The 25,236-nt window shown below is 42.7% G+C and overlaps 1 protein-coding gene and 1 non-coding gene across 2 annotated transcripts in view; one reads left to right on the top strand and one right to left on the bottom strand.

The window, feature by feature from the left end:
- The first annotated feature begins 710 nt into the window (after positions 1-710).
- LOC126295145 (speckle-type POZ protein-like) overlaps positions 711-25,236 on the top strand; it is a 98,450-nt gene continuing 73,924 nt past the window's right edge. Inside the window, exon 1 of the mRNA XM_049987431.1 lies at positions 711-801. Coding sequence (XP_049843388.1) covers positions 768-801 — 34 coding nt within the window. The 5' untranslated portion in view covers positions 711-767. The remainder of the gene's footprint in view (positions 802-25,236) is intronic.
- Positions 2,664-2,738, bottom strand: Trnas-uga (transfer RNA serine (anticodon UGA)). Its single transcript has one exon. It is a non-coding gene; the product is annotated as a tRNA-Ser (tRNA).

Below are 25,236 nucleotides of genomic sequence, written 5' to 3'. Positions count from 1 at the left end.
CAGAACCACTTCAATTTCTCAGTTTAACGTTTCTGCGCACATGAATTATGTGGAATTCATTGGATTTTATAAAAATAAGGAACACTTTAATTTCTTCCTATTTCACGTTTTTATCCACATGATTTATTCAATATTAATCGGATTGAAAACATGACGAGACACTTTTTTAACTTTCGTTATGGTTATGACTCCTTCATTCAGATATTTGTTATGTTCACGAAACACACAATAACATCCCACATTCTTTGGATTGCACCTTAATAATTAATTACTTCCCTTTTCTGTTTACACGATTTATGCACGATTCATTGGATTTTTGAATGACAAGCTTTTTTTTATTTCGTTATGGCTCCTTCGCTCAGACATTAATTATGTTCATGAAATACACAATAACAGCGCAAATTATTGGGATTACATTTAACAATTCATTCAGCTGGGATGAACGTAACAGGTAACTCCGGTCACTTCGCTCGTACACACGTATTTACATTTAGCTTTCACGTTATCGGTACAACTGCAAAGATCGATATACGTTCTCATGTAGTCGATTTAGGATAGTTACGTCACGATGACGTAGCGTTACGTCATTATGAGGTAGCGTTCTCCTCACCTAGCGTGAGACGAATGCTACCCTGAGAGAGCTGACAACGTAGCGCACCGGCGTGTGACGTCACACGTTGGCCTCGAGCTGCCGCTAGAGCAGTTGCGGCACAGCAGTGGACTCGCTCTGCAGTTGCTGGCGAGAGGTACAGCTGTGCAGCTGAAGCATGTGCGCGGAGCCAGCTGAGCGGAAGGCAGAAGGTGAGTGCTCACAGCGGCAGCCTTCTAACAACACCTGTCCGGAAAGCTCCCGGACCATCAAGAGGCGTGATTTTCATGTAACTATAGGACCTTACACATGCGCCAGCCGACTCACCGACCAATTTCGTGTGCTGCCTGCACGTGTCCCGAAGCGAATGGACTCTGCGATTACAGCACCACAGTCACAAACGACGTACTTTTATCGGGAGTCTGCCTAAAAAAAAAAATAAAGGTAGGCGCCCTATAGGCTTCTCAGACCCACGTAAACGATCAAACGTTTTGACAAAACCGCTCTTGTCTAGTATCAACGAAACAAAAACGAGGATAATGGAACGTAGTCAAATGAAATCAGCTGATGCTGAGGGAATCAGATTAGGATATGAGGCGCTTAAAGTAGTAGATGAGTTTCTAGAATGAAATTTTCACTCTACAGTGGAGTGTGCGCTGATATGAAACTTCCTGGCAGATCAAAACTGTGTGCCGGACCGAGACTCGAACTCGGGACTTTTGCCTTCCGCGGGCAAGTGCTCTACCATCTGAGCTACCGTAGCACGACTCACGCCCCGTCCTCACAGCTTTACTTCTGCCAGTACCTCGTCTCCTACCTTCCAAACATTACAGAAGCTCTCCTGTGGTAGAGCACTTGCCCGCGAAAGGCAAAGGTCCCGAGTTCGAGTCTCGGTCCGGCACACAGTTTTAATCTGGCAGGAAGTTTCAACGTCTGCAATCTTGTCAGCCTTCCCGTCAATCAAAAATTCCCGTCAAACTCGTTCTATGCTTGGAAAGCACGTCAAACAGCAGCGTACACCGTCAAATGTTCAGGAAGCACGGTCGAGTTTGACAAAATGTGACTGTTTGCAGAGGCCTTTACTAGAGGAAATAGGGATTTATGAACAGAAAAACGTTCCCCATTTGTCTTCCTGTCACTATGTTATTCACGCGAGCACAATAATTTTTACTATTTAAAACACGTGCTACCCAAGCACGACTCACTCACCGTCCTCAAAGCTTTACTTCTGCCAGTACCTCGTTTCCTACCTCTCCTGCGAACCTTGCAGAACCAGCACTCCTGAAAGAAAGGATATTGGGGAGGTAGGAGACGAAGTACTGGTAGAAGTAAAGCTGTGAGGATGGGGCGTGAGTCGTGCTTGGGTAGCTCAGATGGTAGAGCACTTGGCCGCGAATGGCAAAGGTCCCGAGTTCGAGTCTCGGTCCGGCACACAGTTTTAATCTGCCAGGAAGTTCCATATCAGCGCACACTCCGCTGTAGAGTAAAAATTTCATTGCATACGTTGTTTGTGTAGATGAATCGCCGCATTTGTTTAGTGAAAAGCTGATAAGTTTATCTCACTGTTTCGTCTAGGCAAATTACCATCAAGGATAAAAACGAAACAGCACTGACAATTACCAAAATGGTAGACGTGTCATGATGTTGTAATGTTGTGTCAGCCGCACTGCCTTTTTTTAAAACCAGTTTGTGTCTGATTTTAGTCTGAGAAGCTCAGTAATGTATGTAAATACCGTAAATGTAAATTTCATTCAAAAGTACCTTAAGTCAAGTGAAGCACAGCTGGATAGCAACAAACTCTTTAGCGCGCAATCGCCGCAACGATAGTAGTTTTGAGTATGGACTCAAAAAAAAAATTATTAGAAAAAGAGAACTGTTAATCTGTGTATCTTGTGGAAAGAGGGCGTATTGCTAGGCCGTCGCCCAGAACGTATTGTTGCATTTAATGAAAATTGATATTTTAACGATAAAACCGAGTGAAGTATGGGTAAGAGTTGCCAAACATTTATGTATACAAATTTTCTGGAAGTGAAGAATAGAAATATCTTGAAACTTCCTGGCAGACTAAAACTGTGTGCCCGACCGAGACTCGAACTCGGGACCTTTGCCTTTCACGGGCAAGTGCTCTACCAACTGAGCTACCGAAGCACGACTCACGCCCTGTACTCACAGCTTTACTTCTGCCAGTTTTACGCTTCTACACACTTTTTATCTGCCAAGAAGTTTCATATCAGCGCACACTCCGCTGCAGAGTGAGAATCTCATTCTGGCAACATCCCCCAGGCTGTGGCTAAGCCATGTCTCCGCAGTATCCTTTCTTTCAGGAGTGCTAGTTCTACAGATTTCGCAGGAGAGCTTCTATAAAGTTTGGAAGGTAGGAGACGAGATACTGGCAGAAGTAAAGCTGTGAGTACCGGACGTGAGTCGTGCTTCGGTAGCTCAGTTGGTAGAGCACTTGTCCGCGAAAGGCAAAGGCCCCGAGTTCGAGTCTCAGTCGGGCACACAGTTTTAATCTGCCAGGAAGTTTCATATCAGCGCACACTCCGCTGCAGAGTGAAAATCTCATTCCCGAAATATCTTGTTTTTGGAAAAGGTGGTCAACTTCATCGACGTCGCAGTCAATCAGTCGACAGCCATTGTAGGGGACAAAGTTCACTAAAGTACAGGGAACGAAATGCATTCTCTGTGGTTTAATAGCTTCTCATAATTTCTTACTTACAGTAATTGGATTATGTTCTTGTACAACAGTATATTGCTAAACTCCACTGACCTATTTAGATGTAGCAGGACGTGTAGTTTGAAGGGTGTTTGAGTTTTTCACAAGAAAAGCAGATTTTTGTTTGATCTTATTTGCTTACAGCAGTGGTCCCCTAGGTATGAAAAGCTACGAAGGCTTGGACTCAAAGCTATCCGCAATACGGCCAAGTATTTTAAACCTTAAAGAACAATAACTTCCTCTAAAATGTAATACGCCACCAACTGGGGCAGAAGCTGATCACGAAAGGAGGCAGCAACCAAAATTCAGGTACCAGTTACGACTTAACAAGCAAAAATCTCAATCAAAAATCTCTCTCTCTCTCTCTCTCTCTCTCTCTCTCTCTCTCTCTCTCTCTCTCTCACACACACACACACACACACACACACACACACACACTCCAAACACATATATAAATATTCATATTAAAAAAAAGTCATTTTATAATGTCTTTCCCAGACCTATATTACGCAGGAAGGGATAAGAAGAAAAATCGTTAGTTTACGCATAACATACAATCGGGAATGCAATGAAATCAAAGAAATTGAAATACTCCGGTTCTTCCGTGGACGATGTGGGCTGCATGTCCCTGTGTTGTGGTATTTCTTCGAAATGTCGTCAAAGGAGCAAGTAGAAGAGAATACATTTTCGCGTTCATGTGTCATGTTTTTCCCTGTGAGGACGAAGTAATGCTAGACAAGTTATTGAACGTTTCACTGCTCCAACCGCAGAGAGTTACGTAATCATCAGGTTCTGAGTGTAACATTTCCGTTAAGTTTTCATGTGTGCGTTTCTCTCTCATGCTAAAACTGTTCCTTCGCCCAGCAGTTTGTATTAGTTCTTTTTTGTTTAGAAATGCTTTATCTCCATTTGCAGCCTTTCTCACTGGTGCCAAAATACAGTATGGGCGTACACGAAAAGCATCTTATCCACGTGTGTTCTAGTTGACAATCTTCCTTCTAAGTGTACGAGCTTGTTTGATATATCTGTGGCGAGAGACTAAGCGAATTTGACACAGACGTTTCCTCTTTTACATGGGCCCCTACAAGTTTTAAAGTTTAATTGCCCACTCGAAGAATGCTGATGCAATCACCGCGTTTCCGGAGTAAAATTTCCTTTAGCAGATTTTCGTGGGTAAATCTCTCACGTCAAACCATTCCCTAGACCAGCGTCTCGAAACGCAGTACCAAAGTCAGTATCAGGTCTGCTTTGTCCGTATTTGTGGCCGTTCCCGCTGCTGTCAAAATACGGACACAAACAGCGCCTGTTTCAAAGTGACGTTCAAATGACGAAGTTTGTATGTATGTGTACGGATTTTTCATAGATTAGCGGTTACACAAGTACGAATTTGACAAACAAATTCGTTCCTTTACAAAAGCGAAGCAAGTTTATCTGTGTAGCACGAGTAATGGAAGGCAGATTTCAGACGACCGAACAGATCAAAACGAAAATTTCTGTTCCGAAACTGACAATGTTGAGTGTTTATGGAAAAAGTTAAAGCCAATCGTAAAATGCTTTTTAGACAGGTACGTGCCGAGTAAAACTACGAGGAACGGGAAAAACCCACCGTGGTTCAACAACAAAGTTAGGAAACTACTGCGAAAGCAAAGAGAGCTTCACTGCAAGTTCAAACGCAGCCAAAACCTCTCAGACAAACAGAAGTTAGCGTGAAGCGTGCAGTGAGTTCGAAAGTAAAATTCTATGTACCGACTTGACAGAAAATCCTAGGAAGTTCTGGTCTTACGTTAAATCAGTAAGTGGCTCGAAACAGCATATCCAGACACTCCGGGATGATGATCATGGCATTGAAACAGAGGTTGACACGCGGAAAGCTGAAATACTAAACACCTTTTTACAAAGCTGTTTCACAGAGGAAGACCGCACTGCAGTTCCTTCTCTAAACCCTCGCACAAACGAAAAAATGGCTGACATCGAAATAAGTGTCCCAGGAATAGAAAAGCAACTGGAATCACTCAACAGAGGAAAGTCCACTGGACCTGACGAGATACCAATTCAATTCTACACAGATATGCTCGAAACAACTTGCCCCCCTTCTAACAGCCGTGTACCGCAAGTCTCTAGAGGAACGGAAGGTTCCAAATGATTGGAAAAGAGCACAGGTTGTCCCAGTCTTCAAGAAGGGTCGTAGAGCAGATGCGCAAAACTATAGACCTATATCTCTGACGTAAAATTGTTGTAGAATTTTAGAACATGTTTTTTGCTCACGTATCATGTCGTTTCTGGAAACCCAGAATTTAATCTGTAGGAATCAACATGTATTCCGGAAACAGCGATCGTGTGAGACCCAACTCGCTTTATTTGTTCATGAGACCCAGAAAATATTAGATACAGGCTCCTAGGTAGATGCTATTTTCCTTTACTTCCGGAAGGCGTTCGATACAGTCCCGCACTGTCGCCTGATAAACAAACAAAGTAAGAGCCCACGGAATATCAGACCAGCTGTGTGGCTGGATTGAAGAGTTTTTAGCAAACAGAACACAGCATGTTGTTCTCAATGAATAGACGTCTACAGACGTTAAAGTAACCTCTGGCGTGCCACAGGGGAGTGTTATGGGACCATTGCTTTTCACAATATATATAAATGACCTAGTAGATAGTGTCGGAAGTTCCGTGCGGCTTTTCGCGGATGATGCTGTAGTATACAGAGAAGTTGCAGCATTAGAAAATTGTAGCGAACTGCAGGAAGATGTGCAGCGGATATGCACTTGGTGCAGGGAGTGGCAACTGACCCTTAACATAGACAAATGTAATGTATTGCGAATACATAGAAAGAAGGATCCTTTATTGTAAGATTGTATGATAGCGGAACAAAAACTGGTAGCAGTTACTTCTGTAAAATATCTGGGAGTATGCGTGCAGAACGATTTGAAGTGGAATGATCATATAAAATTAATTGTTGGTAAGGCGTGTACCAGGTTGAGATTCATTGGGACAGTCCTTAGAAAATGTAGTCCATCAACAAATGAGGTGGCTTAGAAAACACTCGTTCGACCTTTACTTGAGTGTTGCTCGTCAGTGTGGGATCCGTACCAGGTCGGGTTGACGGAGGAGATACAGAAGGTCCAAAGAAGAGCGGCGCGTTTCGTCACAGGGTTATTTGGTAACCGTGATAGTGTTATGGAGATGTTTAGCAAACTCAAGTGGCAGACTCTGCAAGAGAGGCGCTCTGCATCGCGGTGTAGCTTGCACGCCAGGTTTCGAGAGGGTGCGTTTCTGGATGAGGTACGAATATATTGCTTCCCCTTACTTATACCTCCCGAGGAGATCACGAATGTAAAATCAGAGAGATTCGAGCGCGCACGGAGGCTTTCCGGCAGTCGTTCTTCCCTCAAACCGTACGCGACTGGAACTGGAAAGGGAGGTAATGACAGTGGCACGTAAAGTGCCCTTCGCCACCCACCGGTGGGTGGCTTGCGGAGTACAAATGTAGATGTAGACGTAGAAAACGAGAATAATGGAATATAGTCGAATTAAGTCGGGTGAAGCTGAGGGAGTTCGATTAGGAAATGAGAGAATTAGTTAAGGAGCTTTGCTATTTGGGGAGCAAAATAACTGACGGTCGAAGTGGAGAGGATATAAAATGTAGACTGGCAATGGCAAGGGATGCGTTTCTGAAGAAGAGAAATTTCTTACCATCGAGTGTAGATTTAAGTGCCAGTAAGTCGTTTATGAAAGTATTTGTATAGGTTGTAGCCATGTACAGAAGTGAAACGTGGACGATAAAAAGTTTGGACAAGAAGAGGATAGAAGCTTTCGAAATGTGGTGCTACAGAAGAATGCTGAAGATTAGATGGATAGATCACATAACTAATGAGGAGGTATTGAACAGAATTGGGGAGGAGTTTGTGGCACAACTTGACAAGAAGAAGGGACCGGTTGGTAGGACATGTTTTGAGGCATCGAGGGATCTCAAATTTGGCATCGGAGGGCAGTGTGGAGGGAGACCAAGAGATGAGTACACTAAGCAGATTCAGAAGGATTTAGGCTGTAGTATGCACTGGGAGATGAAGAAGCTTGCACAGGATAGAGTAGCATGGAGAGCTGCATCAAACCAGTCTGAGGACAGAAGACGACGACGACGACAACAACAACAACAACAACAACAACAACAACAACAACGGTGCCGTTAATACGACGCACGTGACCTCGTTAAAGTAACCTGCTTATTGTTGACATATGTCGAATAAGCGAGAGGAGAGGGAAGTGATGTGAAAAGTGTTGTTTCTATATCCACTTAATTCCACTTTTACTGTATTTGTATCTATAGCAAATGTAACTGGAACTTCAAAACAAGTGCTTGTTTGCTTATAGGTATCGGTACTGCTTCTTGTTCGTCACAGCTTTGAACTCGAACGCACAGAATTTGCATCTTGCGGATATCAATAAAGTGAATGATTATTGAAATATCAAAGAAATAGAATGGCATAGAGCTATACCACTACAGCGCATTAGTTTAACTGTAATTTACACATCTTCTCACTTTGAAATCTTAGAAGGTGAATAAGACAGCCAACCCGCTGCAATAAATGGTGGTTTTTAATTAACCTAAACCATGGTTTCGACGGATTCGTGGACATGAGCTTATCTCTCTCAACGAAGTTTTTTATTCTTGTGCCGGCCGATGTGGACGAGCGGTTCTAGGTGCTTCAGTCTGGAACCACGCGACCGCTACGGTCGCAGGTTCGAATCCTGCCTCGGGCATGGATGTGTGTGATGTCCTTAGGTTAGCTAGGTTTAAGGGGGGGGGGGGGGGGGGGTAGGACGTCAAACGGGCCGACTTGGAGCAGGAGAGGCACCACAGGACATTTTAATTTCCACTGTCTATAATTTTACAAAAAAATTCATAGAACTTTGTCAGCATTACCAGGAAGGATTTAGGATTCACTCTCATTGCAGTGGAAGTTCGAAAGCATAAAATAATTTTTTTTACGTGTGAAATTTCATTATTTTTTCACTTACTAATGGCTGCATTTCTTGCTGTAGGTACACTTTTCTTCATAAGTTAGAGAGATTCTTCGATGAATTTTGCACAGCATACATACCATAGTTACAGGTGTATGAAACTCTAGAATTTATTTAATTTATGAAAAAGCGAATGATGTGTTGTATTTAAAACTTAATGTTTAGAAAAACACAAATTTTGTAGTTCATTACCTCAATTTTTATCGAAGTTTTTAATAGATTTGTAAAATTCTAGAGTTTCATACACCTTTGAGTATGGTTTGTATGCTGTGCAAAATTCATCGAACCATCTCTCTTACTTATGAAGAAAAGTGTACCTATAGCAACAAATGCTGCCACTAGTACGTTTTCGAACTTCCACTGCTATGCGTGTGAATTCTGAATCCTGAAAGTATAGACAGTGGAAATTAAAATGTCCTGTGGTGCCTCTCCTGCTACAAGTCGGACCGTTTGACGTCCTGCCCCCCCCCCCCTCCCCCCCATTAGTAGTTGTAAGTTGTAGGGGACTGATGACCTCAGATGTTAAGTCCCATAGTGCTCAGAGCCGCAAAACTCCAACTGAGAACTTGTTAAAGGGTTCTGCAGCAAACCGAAGTTAGGGCTATTCAAAAATGATTCAAATTGCTCTGAGCACTATGCGACTTAACTTCTGAGGTCATCAGTCGCCTATGACTTAGAACTACTTAAACCTAACGAACCTAAGGACATCACACACATCCATGCCCGAGGCAGGATTCGAACCTGCGACCGTAGCGGTCGCGCGGTCCCAGACTGTAGCGGCTAGAACCGCTCGGCAACCCCGGCCGGCAGGGATATTGTTCCGTAATTTTGTGGGTCCGTTCTTTTACCCTTCTTACTTACTGGAGTCACCTGCGATTTTTTTCAGTCCCTTAGGACTTTGTGCTGGGCGAGAGATTCACGATAAATGCAGGCTAGATAAGGGGCCAGTGCTGTAAAGTAAAGTTTGTAAAATAGAATTAGGATTCCACGCAGACCTAGTGATCTATTTGCTTTCACATCTCTGTTTTTTCTACGATGCTTCCTACTGTGTCGTCCATACGGGAGTCTGTCCGATAGTGAAATGACGGTACGTTTGTACGTTTCTTGTGCGAGAAAGTGAAACGTCTCTGCGAAGTCGTTTCATACGATACTTGTCGAATTCTGTACAACTTATTCACGTTACTACCTGGTTTTAGCTCAATTCATGAGCTCTTCCAGAAAGACTGAGCACGCAAATAAGGCCTATTGAATGTTATATGTGTGTGTTTTAATGTGGGGGTTTCGGTTTTGTTTTTTTGGGAAACGCGGAGTTGGTCATCGTCTGCTGAGGGCGGACGATGTTGCTTCTCGTTCGAAGGAGAGCACAGGATGACCAACTTAGGTTTCCAGTACCTGAACAGAGAGGTTTACCCATCTTAGCCGAAGGCTGTTTCTGTGTGTGAGGTTGGTGACGGAGGGCTACCCCTCTGGTAGCTTCCGCCGCACGGGGAGCTAGGTATAATGAAGTGAGAGAAAGCGGCTCTCTTCGGTGAACGCTTGCTGAGTACGGATCGTAGCTCTTAAGGGGGGTTTCAGGTGATAGGAAGCAGATGGAGTTAGGACTTCGTTATGTTTAAGTGTTCAAATACTTAAGAACTTCAGCTCATCAGAAGCGTGTGAAGCGAGTTATTTTTTTAAATGACCTTTAATCTTATATTTTGTGGAAATTGCTTTTGTCTTTGAGCGTCGATTTTGTGCCACTTGTTTGGTAATCAATGACCCTTCTGGTCCAGCACGGCACCGCAGTAGGCTTTATTTTAACAGTTTGCTTGTTTAATCAGCTGTAATTTCTGCAAGAATGTCTGTTGTTTCGTGCGCTGTCTACAAAGCAGCACAACAGCTTGAGTCAGAATGCATCACGTGCTCTAGTTTGGCCTTTTGCAAGCAGCAGACACAGTTAGTATGTTGAATAATTACGCACAACCTCGTGCATTGGTTAAACCCCTGTCCAGTATAGTGCACGCGTAGAATCGTAACACGAATCTCACTGAGATATTTTTATGGTATGAATGCAAAGGAGATGATAGTATCATTGTCTCCCACACCTGTATTCTGTGTATCTTCTTGCTGTAGTTAAATTGTGCTCTGTTTCATTCTCACGTAATTCTTACTTAAATATTTCGAGTCAGGCAGCAGTTATGTGTAGTTAGGATGTGCAACCAAATATTTAGTTACGATAAATAATCTACGAGAAAGATAAATTCTTTGGTGTCGATCTTACCCCCTTACCCTGATTTCCAATCCTGAATTAATCAAGTTGCTTCATGCACGACATGGAGTGCTATTTATCTGGCCGCTTAAAAAAATTTGAGTACTTCTAATTAAATTATTAAAGTAATTAAACTAATAATTTTCCAGCTCCGTTTTTTCTAGATGGTTAGGAAATGCTTGGGTTGGTGGCGTCCCTTAATTCCTTGAATGTGAAATTTAAAACTTCACCCTTCGTTTTGCTGTCTTCCACTGCCACAACAGACCGGTCAACAAGGGGTTGAATGGAAACTTTAAGCCCCCCCACACACGCGCTACTCCATGCTTACTCAAGCGTGATCGAATTGCTCTCGCCTCCACACGACTCAAGCACGCACGTAGAAGCATCAGTTTCCACGGTCCCCGGGTTCGATTCCCGGCGGGGTCCGGGATTTTCTCTGCCTCGTGATAACCGAGTGTTGTGTGATGTCCTTAGGTTACTTAGGTTTAAGTAGTTCTAAGTTCTAGGGGACTGATGACCTCAGATGTTAAGTCCCATAGTGCTCATAGCCATTTGAACTATAGCATCAGTTTGTTTACCACACAACAGGTCTGTAAACTTCATTTGCTGCAGCCCCTTATTTGTAAGTGCCGTAACGTTTCCTTTTTCCTCCTCTCCAATTCGTTCGTATTGTATTAATTTCTTAATAACAGTCTTTACAGACGAATGGAAAATCTCGTTGAAGCCGACCTCGGGGAAGATAAGTTTGGATTCCGTGGAAATGTTGGGACACGTAAGGCAATACTGACCCTACGACTTATCTTAGAAGAAAGATTAAGGAAAGGCAAACCTACGTTTCTAGAATTTGTAGACTTAGAGAAAGCTTTTGACAATGTTGACTGGAATACTCTCTTTCAAATCCTGAAGGTGGCTGGGGTAAAATACAGGGAGCGAAAGGCTATTTACATTTTTTACGGAAACCAGATGGCAGTTATAAGAGTCGAGGGACGTAAAAGGGAAGCAGTGGTTGGGAAGGGAGTAAGACAGGGTTGCAGCCTCTCCCCGATGTTATTCAATCTGTATATTGAGCAAGCAGTAAAGGAAACAAAAGAAAAATTAGGAGTAGGTATTAAAATCCATGGAAAACAAATAAAAATTTTGAGGTTCGCCGATGACATTGTAATTCTGTGAGACAGCAAAGGACTTAGAAGAGCAGTTGAACGGAATGGATAGTGTCTTGAAAAGAGGATATAAGATGAACATCAACGAAAGCAAAATGAGGATAATAGAACGTAGTCGAATTAAGTCGGGTGATGCTGAGGGAATTAGATTAGGAAATGAGACATAGTAGTAAAAGAGTTTTGCTATTTGGGAAGCAAAATAACTGATGATGGTCGTAGTAGAGAGGATATAAAATGTAGACTGGCAATGGCAAGAAAAGCGTTTCTGGAGAAGAGAAATTCGTTAACATCGAGTAGAGATTTAAGTGTCAGGAAGTCGTTTCTGAAAGTATTTGTATGGAGTGTAGCCATGTATGGAAGTGAAACGTGGACGATAAATAGTTTGGACAAGAAGAGAACAAAAGCTTTTGAAATGCGGTGCAACAGAAGAATGCTGAAGATTAGATGGGTAGATCACATAACTAATGAGGAGGTACTGAATAGGATTGGGGAGAAGAGAAGTTTGTGGGACAACTTGCCAAGAAGAAGGGACTGGTTGGTAGGACATGTTCTGAGGCTTCACGGGACCACCAATTTAGCATTGGAGGGCAGCGTGGAGGGTAAAAATCGTAGAGGGAGACCAAGAGATGAATACACTAAGCAGGTTCAGAAGGATGTAGGTTGCAGTAGGTACTGGGAGATGAAGAAGGTTGCACAGGATAGAGTAGCACAGAGAGCTGCAGCAAACCAGTCTCAGGACTGAAGACAACAACAACAACAACAACAACAGTATCTTTAGTTGATGATGGCTCTATTTCTTTGTATTTTATGAGAAGTACCACAAATAACGCGTCTCTTTTCATTTTATCGTGATATTCTTTACTTTTGATATTCCATAAACATAGGTGTCTTTCGTAGCACCAAATAAATTCCTCCAACATTTCCAGGTCCGAGATCAGAACGAAGAAGGGACCGACAGAAAATCTGGATAAATGCGCCCTCTCCAGAGTCTGTGTCCGAATGGCAGATGTGTGCTCCATTTTAAATCACGCCTAATGCCTATTCCCAGATAATTTATGGAATTAACTGCTTCCAGTTGCTGACCTGCTGTATTGTAGCTAAATAAGGCATTTTTCTTTCTATGTATTCACAGCACTTTACACTTGTCTACATTGAGATTCAATTTCCATTCCCTGCACCATGCGTCAATTCGTCGCAAATACTCCTGCATTTCAGTACAATTTTCCGTTGTTACACCCTCTCGATGTACTACAACATCTTCCGCAATAAACCTCAGTGAACTTCCGATGTTATCCACAAGGTCATTTATGTGTATTGTGAACAGCAACGGTCCTACAACACTCCCCTGCGCCACACCTGAAATCAATCTTACTTCGGAAGACTTCTCTCCATTGAGAATGACAAGCTGCATTCTGTTATTTAGAAACTCTTCAATCCAATCACACAATTGGTCTGATAGTCCATATGCTCTTACTTTGTTCGTTAAACGACTGTGGGGAACTATATCGAACGCCTTGCGGAAGTCAAGAAACACGGCATCTACCTGTGAAACCGTGTCTATGGCCCTCTGAGTCTCATGGACGAATAAATTGAGCTGTTTGCGATACTTTATCCTAGACACGGTCAAGTAAGCTTGCACAAGCTACGTTCCTACGTTTCTAGCGTTTGTAGAGTTAGAGAAAGCTTTTGACGATGTTGACTGGAATACACTCTTGCAAATCCTGAAAATGGCAGGGGTAAAATACAGGGAGCGAAAGGCTATTTACAATTTGTACAGAAACCAGATGGCAGTTATAAGAGTCGAGGGACATGAAAGGGAAGCAGTGGTTGGGAAGGGAGTGAGACAGGGTTGCAGCCACTCCCCGATTTTATTCAATCTGTATATTGAGCAAGCAGTGAAGGAAACAAAATAAAACTTCGGAGTAGGTATTAAAATCCATGGAGAAGAAATAAAAATGTTGAGGTCTGCCGATGACATTGTAATTCTGTCAGAGACAGCAAAGGACTTGGAAGAGCAGTTGAACGGAATGGATAGTGTCTTGAAAGGAGGATATAAGATGAACATCAACAAAAGCAAAACGAGGATAATGGAATGTAGTCGAATTAAGTCGGGTGATGCTGAGGGAATTAGATTAGGAAATGAGACACTTAAAGTAGTAAACGAGTTTTGCTATTTGGGGAGCAAAATAACTGATGATGGTCGAAGTAGAGCGGATATAAAATGTAGACTGGCAATGGCAAGGAAAGTGTTTCTGAAGAATACAAATTTGTTAACATCGAAAATAGATTTTAGTGTCATGAAGTCGTTTCTGAAAGTAGTGGTATGGAGTGTAGCCATGTATGGAAGTGAAACATGGACGATAAATAGTTTGGACAAGAAGAGAATAGATGCTTTCAAAATGTGGCGCTACAGAAGAATGTTAAAGATTAGATGGTTAGATCACATAACTAATGAGGAGGTATTGAACAGGATTGGGGAGAAGTTTGTGGCACAACTTGACTACAAGACTACAGTCTGGAACTGAGCGACTGCTGTGGTCGCAGGTTCGAATCCTGCCTTGGGAATGGATGTGTGTAATGTCCTTAGGTTAGTTAGGTTTACTTAGTTGTAAGTTCTAGGCGACTGATGACCTCAGAAGTTAAGTCTCATAGTGCTTAGAGCCATCTGAACCATTTGACTATAAGAAGGGATCGGTTGGTAGGACATGTTCTGAGGCATCAAGGGATCACCAATTTAGTATTGGAGGGCAGCATGGAGGGTAAAAATCGCAGAGGGAGTCGAAGAGATGAATACACTAAGCCGTGCAGTGCGGTAGGTACTGGGAGATGAAGAAACTTGCACAAGATAGAGTAGCATGGAGAGCTGCATCAAACCAGTCTCTGGACTGGAGACAACAACAACAACAACAACATTATTCCAACGAGTAGAGAAGTAATGAAAAGCTCGAAACAGATGAGGCACTCTAACTTGTGGCATCCAGGGTTTAAAAATAGACAAAGTAGAATGCAAAGGTTAGGCCTTTTTATTTTAGAGAGTGCCCACATCCTCTATTCAGGCTTGCTGAAAAGCTTCCTGAATGTTTCCAGATGTAGAGGTGGGCGTCTGTAGCTGTGTTTGCGGATATGAAGTCGCTGCAGCATATCCCACCAGCACACGACTAACAGCATTCAGTGTGCTCCCTGCTCACCCCCACCCAGTCGAGGCAAGGTTATTAACACTTTGCTGACCAGCGACTCCACAGTACGTCGTGAGCATAGTACCGCACAGTGGCCGGTGATAGCACTTTAGCATCTTTTCGTTATGTTGGTGTTTTGTTTAGGTTACAATAAGTTCACATTGTTCAACTGGCTGTAAGCACTATGGGACTTAACTTCTGAAGTCATCAGTCCCCTAGAACTTAGAACTACTTAAACCTAACTAACCTAAGGACATCACACACATCCACGCTCGAGTCAGGGTTGGAACCTGCGACCGTAGCAGCAGCGCGGTTCCAGACCGAAGCGCCTAGAACCGGTCACAGATGCCGGTCTACACCAAGTTACAAACTTCAACAAGTTTGTTTTTGTAAGCACTTGTGCACTTTCATCATGGCAGACGAAAAAGACGATACGATTATTTACGATGAATGAGCGGACTTCTTGTCTGACGTTCCGGAGAACTTGGCCGATTGGGAAGAAGGCATTGAATATCAAAAAAATGAAAGTGAAGCAGAATCGTCGGAAGATAGTGAAATACTTCCAAGAAGAATTGGCGAACGCTATGGTTGCCAGCTGATTCGGATGCAGACGAAGAAGACAGACTATGATTTATTGAGGACCAATAATAAATTTTAAGGATCTCCGGGCCCACACAAATTTCCCAAAGATACACAGAGCGTCGTGGCTATCGTGGAATTATATATTGCGAACGATCTTTTGAATATATTAGCAACGATACCAACCAGTATTACACTCAAAATTGCAATGAAAAGAAACTGGATAAAAGCGCCAAATTTGTCGACCCGTACTTAGAAAATGGTTTGGGTTTGCTAGCCTTATGGGAATTATAATAAAAAAGCAAGGATCGATGATTACTGGTCAACGAATCCGTTGATGGACACACCGATATTTGGCAAAACGATGTCCCTCATCTGATTCAGACATATTTTTACATTTTACCGACAACAACAATAAACCGGATAATGACGACCGATTTTTCAAAGTGCAGTTCGAAATTGATTATTTTTCCAAAAAGTTTAAAGAAACTTTTAATCTAAGTCAAAACGTCTCAATTGATGAAGGAATGATACCGTGGCGCGTGGACAGTTAAATTTTAAAGTCTACAACCCGTCGAAAATTACCAAATACGGCGTACCCATACGAGTGCTGTGTGCTTCGAGTAAGAGATACATATCCTCGTTCAAGATAAATTCCGGCGCTGGACAACCTTTAGCAAAAACAATGGTGGAACTATTGACACCTTCTTATGCAAAGTGGCATCACCTATACATGGATAATTATTATAGCAGTGTAGAACTTGCAGAGAGGTTACTTTAAAAGAAAATTCGTGTTTGTGGAACGATAGGGCAAAATAGAGGATTTCCGGAAAAACTAAAGCCCGCAAAATTCAGTGTGTTTGAAGCTTGTCATCAACGGAAAGGTGACAAGCGACCGGCGACAAGGTAAGTAATAAAAATATAAGAAAAAGTAAAAAATGGCTCTGAGTACTATAGGACTTAACTTCTGAGGTCATCAGTCCCCTAGAACTTAGAACTACTTAAACCTAACTAACCTCAGGACATCACATACATCCATGCCCGAGGCAGTATTCGAACCTCCGACCGTAGCGGTCACGCGATTCCAGACTGTAGCGCCTAGAACCGCACGGCCACTTAGGCCGGCGGTAAGTAATTCGAATTAGCGCTGCAGGCGCCAAGCGAATAAATTTGTGCGAGACGTGCGGACGGCAAAGTGTTCAAAAGAGTCGAAGGAACACGCCAGCTGAACTTTGAGACCATATTTACAAACACCACAGATTCGTCAAATGGGTGTAGCGACGCCAGCGCTTCGAGCGGTTAGATTTCACTGCACAGATGTCGAACGACTTGTGATCAAATATACAGCGAGGCTCTAGATTTGATCATGTTTCTTTGACGAAAGGCTAGGTTTGATGAAGTTCCCTATTACATTGTTTGACAAATATATGAGATCAACTTCGACAGAGAAATATGATAGTGTAATACCGTCCTTAGCGCTGTCGTGAAAACGTCCCATGGAGGCACAAAAAACGAAGGGAGTTGTCACTGCAGCACAAACTTGAAGCCGACTTCCGCCATCTTGCATAGCCCATAGATTAGGGTGACCAAACGTCCCGGAAAACCGGGATGTCCCGGTTTTCATCCCTGTGTTCTGGTGTCCCGAAAAATTGTTTCTGGACGCTCAAAAGTCCCGGAATTCAGTTTTTAAATACATCTCGTGAAACTTTCTCAAATTTTTGGGATTTCGCTATATTAAAGGAAATACAACACAAGAAATTAATATATTTTAACTTATTTGTCTAAAACTTCCATTGTCCCATACTAGTAATCACAGTATCAGTATTGACACACTCAGGCAATAATTTACTTTGGGCGGTACTTTGGCCAACAAGTAGTAAGTTGTATTATTGTAACAGAGCTATGAAACCGTCCGATTGTCGCGCCACTTACACACTCATTGTCAGAACAGAGTAGCAGTTGATGTTTTGTCAGACAAACTGCAATAGTTTTTTCTCATATTGGTGGTATTACTGCTGCAGTACTGTGAAACGCAATGCCGGAACGTGCCTGCAAGTTCAGTGACTGTCATTCCAAGGAATGGAATTTCATTAAGAAAGATCGTTTTTGATTACGAAGCAGCGTGTTCCGCATGTAACTGTTTTACTAGTATAAGTAATGGTGGACGTTCCGACATAGTTGATCACATCAGGTCAAAGAAACACATTAACAGATACAGTGCACCGAGCTGCAGTAAAACTCTACAAAATTATTTTGTGAAACATCAGTCAAGTGAAGAGACGAAAGTTCGAGCAGCCGAGCTTACACTAGCCTACCACACGGTAAAACATCACCAAACTTATAGATCTAGTGATTTACTAATAAGCTTAACAGCATTATGTTTGATGATTCTTCCATTGCAAAAAAGTTTAGTTCAGCAACAACTAAAGTGTCAGCCTTAGTGAAAGGAGTTATTGCTCCCCAGAGTGTAAAGAAAAGCCTTGAATGCTTCAAAAAGTCTTCTTTCTACGGGATATCCACTGATGCCAGCAATCATAAGGCCACTAAAATATTTCCGTTTGTGGTTCAGTTTTTCGATATTAATCAGGGAATTCAGACTAAACTTTTGAAGGTGAGTTCCCTGCCTAATGAAACATCTGACAAAATTTCAAGATTTTTGTATGAATACTATCGAAATGTTTGATCTTGAGAAAAATAAATGTGTGGCATTTTGTGGAGACAACGCCAACACAAACTTTGGTGGTTTAAAAAGACAAGGCAAATGCAGCGTATTTACCAAATTCAAGGCAACATTGCATGAAAACATTGAAGGCATAGGGTGCCCTGCACATGTTTTACACAATAGCGTGCAGACATCTGCTGACAGTTTAAGCTGTGGTATTGAAACTATCGTCATGAAGGTATACTCGCACTTTTACATATATAATTGTAGAACAGAGAGGCTTAAGGAGTTCTGTGATTATGTGGGAACTGAACATATGAAAGTAATGTGTCACTCGAAAACTCGCTGGTTATCACTGTTTCCAGCAGTTGAAAGAGTAATCCGCCTGTTTGAACCGTTGAAAGATTTTTTCCTAAATGAAGACAAAGCCCCGAAAATATTGGTTGTTTTTCAGTAACCCTTTAAGTGAAGCCTACTTATGGCTTAGCACTTTGCAGCTTGGGATAAAGGAAATTGAGGGAAGCACGAAAAGTGTAATAGAGGTAAACGATGTTTTGAAAAATACTCTGTAAACTGTTACTAAGAGGAGAGAACAGCAGTTCATTTCTTTTAATGTTAAATCGGTCCCTAAAAGAGCAGAAGTATCAGAAGCAGCGGAAAGGAGTTTTAGAGAAGAAGTTAACAAGCTTTATGACAGTTGTGTAGAATATCTAAGCAAGTGGAGCGCCTCATATCTATCCTCATGGCCGGTGTTTGGTTGGATGTTACTGAAGAGAGTGCCAAAATGCGAAAATGTTGAAGAGACAGTTTCTTATTTGAAGAGTAAAGATATTGAAATCGATATTTCCATTCTCTTTTATCAGTTCGGCGTACTGACAAACTTTGTTGAAGAAAGTCTTCACAAGTGGAATGATGAAGAAAAAAACTATTGGAATGTCATGAGAAGTGGGTGAGTTTTTTTAAAAGCTGTGACTGTCTTCAACATTACTCTCAGATGGTAATAATTGCAAGGTATTTATTTGCAATTCCAGCCCATAATGCCAATGTGGAAGAATATTTTCGTTCATGAATATCCAGTGGACTGATGAAAGAAAAAGAATGGAGATGGACTCTCTTGAAGCAATCCTGCAGATCCTGTACAACTACAAAATGGATTGTGCCGAGTTTTATGACTTTGTCTCGAAGAACAAAGACATGATCAAGAAGGCTGGAGGCAGTGAAAAATACCCTTTTCTCCAAGGACAGTGAATTCCATCTACAAGTGCTCAGTAATATTAAAGCTCATGTCAACATTAATTGTTTAAAAGTTGAATGGCTGTAAAATTTTGTAAAAACGTAATAATTTCTTTATTACTGTATACGTTTATTAAATGTCATTAATTATGCAGATAATCTAGATTATATTAATCTTTTGTATCCTCTTATTAGTTATAATAATCGGGTTAACAAAATGTATCAACAAAACATTAATATTTAAAATCAAGAAACCTGGGTACATGTGGAATGAGGTGTCCATTGGCACTCAGGTGAATGTGTTACGGTTTTCACCGAAAATAATTTGGTCACCCTACCATAGATTCACTGCATCCCAGCTTGCGTCGTTTTCTGGTGTACTAATCGATCCGATCATAACCTAAAGCTTAAAGAAATCACATTTAATTTGCAACTGCAGCCATCCAGGCAGTATCCTGTGGTGTACACTCGATTTATGATCGCGCTATTTCTTTTTATTGTTTCCTGCCGTTTTCATTTCCTCCCGAACCGAAAAACGCTCCGATATCCGAATCACACAGTCACATCGCTTACACAACGCTCCCAAAACCTCATTTCCTAAACCGATTTTCCAATACCGCTTCTAGTGGTCATGTAAACGCATCAAAATCGCACAATTGAAAGGAAACAGCTCTGTCACTATTTTTAACGAATTAACCGGGTTTCAACACTGCTAGGAGTGTCTTCCTCAGAATTCAAATCAAAGAATGGTCTGTAACATGGTCACAGAATTATGGCTAAAAACGTAGAATACAGAGTATAAGTAGAGAATCATCGTGAAAGACTGGCAGTACTTATGTCATTTATAAAAATAATAAATATGCCAAAAGGGCATTAGTCGCAAAGATATTTAAGATAAATTGTGATGGCGAGCCCTAAGCGCTGCTCATTACCTACGCAGTTACAGGTTTGCAACCTGCATATTTATTATTTTATAAATGACCTAAGCACTGCCAGTGTTTCACGATGATTCTGTACTTATACTCTGTATTCTACGTTTTTAGTCATAATGTCACCATGTTACAGACCATTCTTTGATTTGAATTCTGAGGAAGACACTCCTAGCAGTTACCAAACCCGGTTACATCGTTAAAAATAGCGACCAAGGGCTGTTTTCTTTCAATTGTAATTATTCACGGTCTCTGAACGTGCAGTTACGTAGAAAATTTTACTTCAAAATCGATTGTGAGAATCCGCTTCCAGTTGCCGGTTTTCCAGTTCCGCAATCGATTTTCGCTGCCATGTAAAAGCAACCGGTTTTGAAACCTGCTTGGGCTGTCAGGTTCCGTCTTGTTTTTGAAAATTTTCGGAGAGTCTTTTCGTATAGCGAGGAATGAGAAGAGATATTAAACCTAAGGAGTTTACACCTCGTCTAACTAAAAAGAAATAGCGATTGTGCTGACAAACTGTAACAGCTGTTTTCCAGAAGCCCTGTTTAACTGGGCTAGCAAATTCGCTTCAACGTGAACATGTAAACACGACAGCGAAAAAACTGTTTCGGAAATTCGGCTTCAGTCTTTCGGGAGTTGTGTGTCATGCAAACACACGGCTGCGTGACCTCGCTTATTGCAGGTGCAGTTATCTCGAGCTCCAAATCTCATCCTTCCGATAATTATTCATGGTTCACATTTCCTCACTCTACAAACGATATTCTGCCTAGAACAACCAGAGAAAGCTGTCATGTTTATCTGAGTTTTGTCTATGTATATATAGTGTGTGTGTGTAAGCGCGCGCGCTCTTTGTTTCCTTTCTGAAGAAGGATTTGGCCGAAGACTTTTGTGAACATAGTTTTCGTCGAGCCTGCCCATTGCTCGGCAAGTGAGTAGCAAACTGCCGTCCGCTGTGGCCGAGCGGTTCCAGGCGTTTCATTCTGGGACCGCGTGACCGCTACGATCGCAAGTACGACTCCTGCCTCGGGCATGGATGTGTGTGATGTCCTTACGTTAGTTAGGTTTAAGTAGTTCTAAGTTCTAGGGGACTGATGTCCTCAGAAGTTAAGTCCCATAGTGGTCAGAGCTAAACCACCTCCGAGGTGGTGATGAAGTAGGGACTTCCGTACACCCATTTCACGAGTGTACCCTGAATATCACGAATCCGATAAAACGTCAAGTCTCCGACGTCGCTGCAGCTGGAAAAAGGTCCTGCAAGAACGGCAGCAACTTTCTGCAGATTTCAATGCTGGACCATCAACAAAGCGTGCGAACCGTTCAACGATACATCACCGATATGGGCTTTCAGAGCTGAAATCCCACTCGTGTACCCTTGATGACTGCATGAGACAAACCTTTACGCCTTGCCTGCACCTGTCAACACAGACATTGATGACTGGAAACTTGTTGCCTGTTCGGACGAGCCTCGATTCAAATTGTATCGAGCGGATGGACGCTTACTGGTACGGAGAAAATCTCATGAATCCGTGGAACCTGCATGTCAGCAGCGGAATGTTGAAGATGGTGGTGGCTCTGCAATGGTGTGGGGCGTGTGCAGTTTGAGTTACATGAGACCCCTGTTACGTCTAGACATGTCTAGATACGGAGATGCTAGACAAACTCCAGTGGAACACTGTGCAGGAGACACGCTCAGAAGCTCGGTATGGGCTTTTGTTGAATTTTCGAGAACATACATTCACCGAGGAGTCAAGCAGTATATTGCTCCCTCGCGAAGAGACCGTGAGGATAAAATCAGAGAGATTAGAGCCCACACAGATGCATGCCGACAATCCTTTTCACGAACAATACGAGACTGGAATAGATGGGAGAACCGATGCAGGTACTCAAGGTACCCTCCGCCACCCGCCGTCAGGTGGCTTGCGGAGTATAGATGTAGATGTAGACTGACAGGTTACACGTGCATAAGCATCCTGTCTCATCGCCTGCATCCATTCGCGCCCACTGTGCATTCCGACAGCGTTGGGCTATTCCAGTGGGCCAGTGCGACATCCCACACTTCCAGAATTGCCATAGAGTGGCCCCAGGAACACTCTTCTGAGTTAAAACACTTCCGCTGGTCAGCAAACTCCCCACAGATGAACATATTGATTATTGCAATGTTCTGCTCAGAAGTGAAATCCACCCTGCCGTACTCCTATGGATTTATGGACAGCCCGGCAGGACTGATGCTATCCATTTCCTCCAGCACTTGTTCAGACGTAACGTCGTTTTACGGCACTTCTGCATGCTCGTGAGGGCCCTCATCGACATTAGGTTTCTTTGGCTCTTGATTGTTTATACAACCGCCAGCAGTTTGGTCCCATCCTATTTCTAATTTATCAGATCACATTTTTTTCGCTGTAGGGAGCTCAGTGAAGTGGGTAACGAAATAGTTTGGATGTATCAATGATTGATAGCGTCTTACGGGGCACTTATAACTTTAAAATAAGCGGTGGCTAGTTTTATAGTTATGCAATTGAACAATCTGATCATCTAAAGGCTGTCAAATCATTTGAGTAGTACAACTGGTAGATAAATTAATCTGTGTAAAAATGTGTATGTGTCATAGATTAAACTTTTCCTTCGAATGTACACTACTGGCCATTAAAATTGCTACTCCAAGAAGGAATGCAAATGATAAACGGGTATTATGCTAGAACTGACACGTCATTACATTTTCACGCAGTTTTGGTGCATAGATCCTGAGAAATCAGTACCCGGAACAACCACCTTTGACCGTAATAACGACCTTGATGCGCCTGGGCAATAAGTCAAACAGCTTGAATGGCGTGTACAGGTACAGCTGCCTATGCAGCTTCAACACGATACCACAGTTCATCAAGAGTAGTGACTGGCGTATTGTGACGAGCCACCATTGACCAGACGTTTACAATTGGTGAGAGATCTGGAGAATGTGCTGGGCAGGGCAGCAGTCGAACGTTTTCTGTACCCAGAAAGGCGCGTACAGGACGTGCAACATCCGGTCGTGCATTATCCTCCTGAAATGTAGGGTTTTGCACCGATCGAATGAAGGTTAGAGCCACGGGTCGTAACACATCTGAAATGTAACGTCCGCTGTTCAAAGTGCCGTCAATGCGAACAAGAGGTGACCGAGACGTGTAACCAATGGCACTCCATACCATCACGCCGGATGATATGGTATTGGCAATGACGAATACACGCTTTTAATGTGCGTTCACCGCGATGTCGGCAAACACGGATGCGACCATCGTGATGCTGTAAACAGAGCCTGGATTCATCCGAAAAAATGAGTTTTTGCCATTCGTGCACCCAGGTTCGTCGTCGAGTACACCATCGCAGGCGCTCCTGTCTGTCCTGCACCGTCAAGGGTAACCGCAGCCACGGTCTCCGAGCTGATAGTCCGTGCTGCTGCAAACGTCGTCGAACTGTTCGTGCAGACGGTTGTTGTCTTGCAAACGTCTCCATCTGTTGACTCTGGGATCGAGATGTGGCTGCAAGATCCGTTGGAGCCGTGCGGATAAGATGCCTGTCATCTCGACTGCTAGTGATACGAGGCCGTTGGGATCCACCACGGCGTTCCGTATTGCCCTCCTGAACCCACCGATTCCATATTCTGCTAACAGTCATTGGATGTCGACCGAGGCGAGCAGCAATGTCGCGATACGATAAACCGCAATCGCGATGGGCTGCAATCCGACCTTTATCAAAGTTGGAAACGTGATGGTACGCATTTCTCCTCCTTACACGAGGCATCACAACAACGTTTCACGAGGCAACGCCGGTCAACTGCTGTTTGTGTACGAGATATCGGTTGGAAGCTTTCCTCAAGTCAGCTCGTTGTAGGTGTCGCCACCGACGCCAGCCTTGTGTGAATGCTCTGAAAAGCTAATGATTTGCATATTACAGCACCTTCTTCCTGTCGGTTAAATTTCGCGTCTATAGTGCGTCATCTTCGTGGTGTAGCAATTTTAATGGCCAGTAGTGTAATTAAACAAGTGACGCAAAGTTTAATTTTTCCAGGCGTACGGAGTCCCTCCTCGCCGTTAGTTTATGATTCGATTTTTGTGGATTTTGTCTTGACTTTAGTAACAACATTTATGATAATCCTCCTTTAACAGGAACAATGATGTACATCATCATAATACCGGAAAGTAATGGACAATTACGTCACATTAAGATTGTCTGTAGCTCAAACACTGTTTCACAATAAGGCAGCAAAAAGTTCTGAGCATATAAAATTGCCTGACAGACACAAAGTAAAATTTGAAACTAAACTTTGGGTTGGAAACTGTGGCGTTGATAGTTAACGATGCCACGACGCAGGTGCCCGCTCTCGTTAGTTAACACTACGGGAGAAGACTAAACCCATCACAGGGCCCTCTAGCTGACGCTGTGGAGCTCATGGAGAGCTGTGCTGATTTCAGCCTCATTTCATCAAGAGCAGACGGCCTGGAAATATCGCTTGTACTACCTTGTGGGCTGGCTTGCTATTAGACTTTGTATTAGTTACGTTCAGTTAAAGTTTGGTCAGCAACGAGTATTTGTTAGTTTTGAGATTATACAGAGCACTCATAGTAACTTCACAGGATTAGACATGGACTACAGCTTCACACCTAAGTGCTCATCCTAGCCAAAGTTACGTATGCAATTGACACATGGGTCACTCCAAAAGAAATGCGCAATATTTTTGTAAAAATACAGTTTTCATTCTGCACGTGTGAAAGTTTTACAGTGTGTAGATACATGCTTCCCGCTTGTTTTCAAACTTAGTTCAACCTGTTCCCGTGAGTGGCGCCGTCACAGCACGTCTTCAAGATGGCTGCTACACTTGACGTTCGTCAGAAGCAATGTGCTGTCATAGAATTCCAGTGCTGTGAAAACGAGACAGCGGGAAACAGTTC

The sequence above is a fragment of the Schistocerca gregaria genome, chromosome 11, assembly GCF_023897955.1.
Source record: "Schistocerca gregaria isolate iqSchGreg1 chromosome 11, iqSchGreg1.2, whole genome shotgun sequence".
NCBI classification, from domain to species: Eukaryota; Metazoa; Arthropoda; class Insecta; order Orthoptera; family Acrididae; genus Schistocerca; species Schistocerca gregaria.
This window is presented reverse-complemented; position numbering and strand designations above follow the sequence as displayed.